General features: G+C 43.3%; 1 protein-coding gene across 1 annotated transcript in view; it reads right to left on the bottom strand.

Annotated features, from left to right (window-relative positions):
* Positions 1-1,384: 1,384 nt before the first annotated feature.
* The window catches only part of klc1b (kinesin light chain 1b), a 23,368-nt gene continuing 22,679 nt past the window's right edge, over positions 1,385-2,073 (bottom strand). Inside the window, exon 13 of the mRNA XM_048596608.1 lies at positions 1,385-1,420. Coding sequence (XP_048452565.1) covers positions 1,385-1,420 — 36 coding nt within the window. The remainder of the gene's footprint in view (positions 1,421-2,073) is intronic.

Below are 2,073 nucleotides of genomic sequence, written 5' to 3'. Positions count from 1 at the left end.
AGCCATTCCTTCGTCTGCCCAACTGTTTATATCTCTCTCTAAGCTCTATCTCCACCTATTGTTTACTCCTTTCCCTCCCCCATCCCCATCTTCAGTATATGCATCAACCTTTTCCCAGCTAAATCAGTTCTGAAGAAGGGTCATTGGATCCAAAATGTTAACTCAGCTTTCTCTCCACAGATGCTGCCTGACCTGCCGTGTTTTTCAGGCAATTTCTGATTTTGTTGCTAATATAACATTATTATTTAAAAAGAGAATGAGACAAAAAACAAGTGATAATAGGCCAGTTAGCTTATTGTCTGTTACTGGGAAAATAAGAATGTAACAACAGAGCATTCAGAAATATATAATATGATCAAGCAGAGTCAATGTGGCTTCTTGAAGGGGTAGTCGTGCAGACAAATATACTAGAATTCTTTGAGGAGATAACAAGCAGAACAGATAAAGGTTTTGTAATATATTTGGATTTTCAAAAGAACATTTGACAAGGTACCATACTTTAGGCTACATCATAAGAGGACATGGTGTTAGAAGCAGTACATTAGCATGGTTAGAGGATTGACTAAAGAATAGAAGAATTGAAATAAGGTTGGCAGTGGAATGGAGTGCCATAGGGATCAGTGCTGGGGTATAGTTATTTACAATGAATATTAATGACAAGGATGTGGAAAATGAATGTACTATAACCAAGATTACGAAAATCAAACAGAATAGAAACAGAATACAATGAAATTTATGGTCGTATGTACTTTTACATAAAAAATACAGCGAAAAGTTTTATAAGTCACCCCAACACGGCGCCTACAACAATGTCAGAAGTCACACATCATAATAAGAAAGATATAAAATTAAGACAAAGTTCATCGCAGCTCGGTTAATGGCTCCTGGGCTTGGGGAAAGCCAATTAAGGAAGATGGAATACCCTGAAGACATAGTCGGGATGAGACCACCATTCCAGCATGAGACCGCCACACTGGGACAAGACCAACACACCAGGCTACTGGAATCCTGGGCCAGAAGCCTGCACCGAGGAAGACTGCCATGCCGGGCCGAAACCACCACCCCTGGACAAGACCGCCTGCAAGGCCGCTGGAACACATGGAAGCCGAAGACAAAGAAGACCTCCACATGAGGACAAGACCTCCAAGCTGGGACAAGACCTCCAAGCCGGGACAAGACTGCTACATCGGGAGACCACCAAGCTGTGCCAAGGCTACCAATTCTCTTCAGGTGCCTGGGTCTAGTCACAGACCTGGAACCTCAGCCTAGCCTGCAAGTCCAGGCCAGTGGAATCAGCCCAGGACCTGCTCCTTACTCCCTGGGAGACCCGCAGGGCGGGGTGGAGCAGTGTCCGGCTCATCTTGGTGGTGTTGCTGCTGCTGCCTCAAGAGGACTCCTCCTTCACATGCCACTCTCCAGTCTTAAAGGAAAAGAAAGAAGAGAAAAAAAGAAAAACAGCTAAAGAGAAAAGAAGAAAATAAGAGACAGAAAGCTGACAAGACTGGACAAGCGCCAGCTCTGCCCACCTACTCCGCCACCATCTTGAACAGAAAGGTGGAAAACTAAATGATGAGAATGCACAAAGAGTTTGCAGAAGGATACAGACAGGTTAAGTGACTGGGCAAAAACTTGGCAGATGGAATATAATGTGGAGAAATGTAACATTATGCATTTTGGTAGGAAGAAAAGAGGAGCCCAATGTTATTTAAATGAAAAAAGACAGCAGAAAGCCACAGAAGAGGGATTTGGGAGTCCTTGTCCATGAATCACAAAAAGCTAGCAAAAGGGATATTGGCCTTTATTTCAAAGTTGAATGGAGTTTAAAAGCAGTGAGAATTTGTTAAAACTATACAAGAAACTAGTCAGACCACAGCTGGAATACAGTTTTGGGTCTCTTATTGAAACATTACAGGGAGTTCAGGGAAGGCTTGTGAGGCTGATACCTGGCATGGAGACCGGTCTTATAAAGAGAAGTTGAGTAGATTGGATGCGTACTTGTTGGAGTTTAGAAGAATAAGGGGCAACTGGACAAGGTAAAGGCGGAAAGGTTGTTTGGGAGAGTCTAGGACCAGA

Source organism: Rhincodon typus, chromosome 5 (assembly GCF_021869965.1).
Source record: "Rhincodon typus isolate 14 chromosome 5, sRhiTyp1.1, whole genome shotgun sequence".
Lineage (NCBI taxonomy): Eukaryota > Metazoa > Chordata > Chondrichthyes > Orectolobiformes > Rhincodontidae > Rhincodon > Rhincodon typus.
This window is presented reverse-complemented; position numbering and strand designations above follow the sequence as displayed.